This window comes from Neopelma chrysocephalum, unplaced genomic scaffold (genome assembly GCF_003984885.1).
Source record: "Neopelma chrysocephalum unplaced genomic scaffold, ASM398488v2 Primary Assembly neopelma1_103b, whole genome shotgun sequence".
Classification (NCBI taxonomy): Eukaryota; Metazoa; Chordata; class Aves; order Passeriformes; family Pipridae; genus Neopelma; species Neopelma chrysocephalum.
The window spans coordinates 1,885,753-1,889,050 of record NW_020897767.1 but is presented as its reverse complement, the minus strand read 5'-3'; the positions used below and the strand labels follow the sequence as shown (position 1 = coordinate 1,889,050).

Below are 3,298 nucleotides of genomic sequence, written 5' to 3'. Positions count from 1 at the left end.
GTTGGAAGGGCAAACAGATGGAAAAGAATAACGTGAACTTGAATTTTGTGGGAGTTTCAGGATTCTGGCCAGCAGAAGGCACTCCCAGCTCAGCTTTGTGTCGTTCAGCAGTTCAGACTCGCTGCCTTTCGACCTCCCCACGGAATTCCCGAGGCTCCCAAGCCGTATTTCATAGGAAATTTGTTGTTCTCCACGCTCAGCTCCTCAGATTCCCCCAAAATAATGTGTTTTCTTCCTTTGCCAGGGCCGACTTTGGCTTTCCATGTGCAATAATCCTCAGCATGTTCTTGTTCCATCCCACTCTGGCCGGGGCCTTTCTCCTGCTCTTCCTCCTTCCAGGAATTTGGGTTTCAGCTGAGAACATCAACTTTTACAACGTGAGGCCTCCCCTGGACCGTAAGTAGGGACTTTTTTTTTAATTTTTTTTATGTGCATCTGCAATTTTCCCTTCATATTTTAGCTTAATATAATATAATATTTAACTTAATATTATAGTTTTTCCCTGTATTCTTTCAATATTTTGGGTTTTAGTGTTTTTCCCCTTCAAGCATGAGAAAAAGTTTAAAATAATAATTTTGCTTTCCAACCCACAGCGCTTTATTTTGAATATTTTACAAGTTGACTGTTTGAAAACAAACAATTGCAGGCACTGCTAGAGTTCACATTTTAAAGTCTTTCCCATTTTATTCTATTTTTCTGGCTCTGAAATGTCTCCCCACAGAGCAGATTATGCAGTGGGTTTCTCATAAATAATACAGGACAGGTGGTTTTTGTCTTTTATCTCGTTGGGGGTTTTGTGAAGGGAAAGAATAGGTGTTCTGTGTGCAATTAATTCAGTCTGAAGGTAATTAAAAACCTTGTGGGACCTGTGAAGCCAGTTGTCACTAATAGCATCATTTTTTTTGGCCTCTTATCTGGCATCAGAAGGGTTCTATCCCTTCATTTTCATTATCTGCATCATTAAAACAGTCAGGACAGGCAGATAAATTAGATATATATGTGCATCTAGGGAGCTGTGCACCTTAAAATAATTGATTTAAATAATGTAAATAAGATTTTAAGGCAGTCCTCTCAATCCCTTTGTTAAAAGGATCCAACTTCTCCTTCGGAGTTGAAAATCAAGCTCTGAAGCTGCTTTTTGAGATGCCTTTTTTTCCTCATCAAAGGAATCCAGAGCCATCTGAATGTAGATTGAGTTTGTGGGTCTGTGCAAACCTCCACGAGGATGTAAATAAACTGTTCTCTCTCTCCTGCTTTTCCCACTTAAGTGATTTATTTTGGTTTGGGAGAGAATGAAAACACAAAAATATATTTTAAAGTTCGGGCCTTGAAAAACCAGTTGAAAATGTAAAACTTCTTTTATTCATCTAACAGTAGAAATATCCTTGAAAATATGGAAATGTGTGAGTTTTTTATATATGTGTGTACAGGTAATATTTGGAATATTCTATTTTTTTTCTGAATACTGGCAAACTTACTGTGTTTTAATGCTTTTAAAGCCACCCCATTTCCAGAGAGCTTTAAGTGCTTTACCTGTGAGAATGCAGAGGACAATTACAGCTGTAACAGATGGGCTGAAGATCGATGGTGCCCTGAAAGTAAGTGTAAGTCTGGACTAATGTGAGACTTAAATGTGACTCACCACCTTGTAGAACTGTGATTAATGAGATTAATGTGCCAACTGTGGTGCCCTCAGTCTTGTTATTGATGATATGAATCAGATAATTTCTGCTGAGGTGATTATTTTGAGCATTTCAGAGCGCAAAGCAACAGGGAAAAAATTATTTGTACCTATCTCTGCATCTACAAAACATTTTGTGTAATACATAGTATGTAACAATACATTATCAATGTGATAATTGAAGTCTTAATAATATATCAATATATATAATATCAATAATATTAATTATATATGTCTTTCTATGTGTGTATATTTATAGTTATGGGCTTCCTAGGAGTTAAAGATTTTTTTTTAATTTTAAATCTTAAAAATTGTCTTTGTAACCTCATCCCATTCCCTTTGGATGCCATCCCAAGATTTAATGGCTTCCTTGTGAGCAGCAGGGGCTCAATAACAAATATCATACCTGTAGGAGGGGATGATGGATCCACAGAAAAGGATAGAAATATGTTTCCTCCTTTTTCTTTGCACTGATATTCCCAGTAATGGTGGGAAAGGGGAAGAAGTAAATTAGAGGAAACAAAGCAAGAATGTGCTGCCAGAAAGAGCAGAGAATGGAAGATAAATGTGTAAATTATAGTGCTAATAAGTAATTGAAATGGTAGCAGCCTCCCTGGAGGTTTGAAGGGTCAGTTAAGGTTGAGATTTCATCACTAATTAATCGCTAAATGCTATTTTAATCAAGCTGAAAATAGCTTTGTGCAGCCAAAATAATGAATTTCCTAGGAACGTTTTTAATTTATTAATTTATTAACGCGAATAAACCTCTTGAAATCTTATTTTCCAGGCACTCAGTACTGCTTGACAGTTCATCTCTTCACAGACCACGGCAAGAGCACGTCAGTCACCAAAAAATGTGCCACGGGGGAGGAATGTCACCTCGTGGGCTGCCACCGGCACGGAGAAAGTGGCCACACAGTAAGAGCTCCTCTTGCCCTCCTCCTTGGAGGGAGAGCAGCAGAAGTTGGGCTGGAGTTTTGCATTCCAGGACTCGTTTTTCCTGCCGAGCCGAGCGGGATGTGCCAAGATCCGCTCGCCGGGCGTTTGACGATAGGAGCGGGGTTTCTGCAGCCCTTCCTTCCTCCTTCCCTGTTCGTGTGGGACAGGGTGGGACAATGACTCCTGAAGGAACACCTGAGCTTTCTAGGGCATGGCTGGGGTGTACCCAAGGAGGTTTGGGAGTTCTCAGTGAGGTTGTGCAACACTCTTGTTTGTCTTGAGGTTTTGTTCCATGAGAAAGAGCCAAAACTGCTGCCTTCTCTCGTCCTTGGGTGATGGGTGGGAGCTTGTTCTTAATAATCAAACACAGCTCACCACAGTGTTATTTCCTGCTGTAAAAAGCCTACTAATTCCTCAGTAGTTGTGAAGATTAATTATGTTATTTTTACCATGAAATGTTTCAGACACCAAAAACGAAGCAGGCAACATCCACGTTAAATATCAAAGGATCTGTCCATATTAAATATCAAAGGATCTGTCCATATTAAATATCAATGGATCTGTCCATATTAAATATCAAAGGATCTGTCCATGTTAAATATCAATGGATCTGTCCATATTAAATATCAGGGATCTGTCCATGTTAAATATCAAGGATCTGTCCATGTTAAATATCAA

The 3,298-nt window shown here is 39.0% G+C and overlaps 1 protein-coding gene across 2 annotated transcripts in view; it reads left to right on the top strand.

The window, feature by feature from the left end:
• Window positions 1-3,298, top strand: part of LYPD6B (LY6/PLAUR domain containing 6B) — a 48,026-nt gene that overhangs the window by 41,338 nt on the left and 3,390 nt on the right. The window contains exons 3-5 of one of the 2 annotated variants that reach the window (XM_027695929.1): window positions 245-396; window positions 1,500-1,598; window positions 2,469-2,599. In XM_027695929.1, the coding sequence (XP_027551730.1) occupies window positions 282-396; window positions 1,500-1,598; window positions 2,469-2,599 (345 nt within the window). In that variant the 5' untranslated portion in view covers window positions 245-281. Of the gene's footprint in view, window positions 1-244; window positions 397-1,499; window positions 1,605-2,468; window positions 2,600-3,298 lie in introns of both variants that reach the window. The other variant, XM_027695928.1, reaches the window with a different exon arrangement.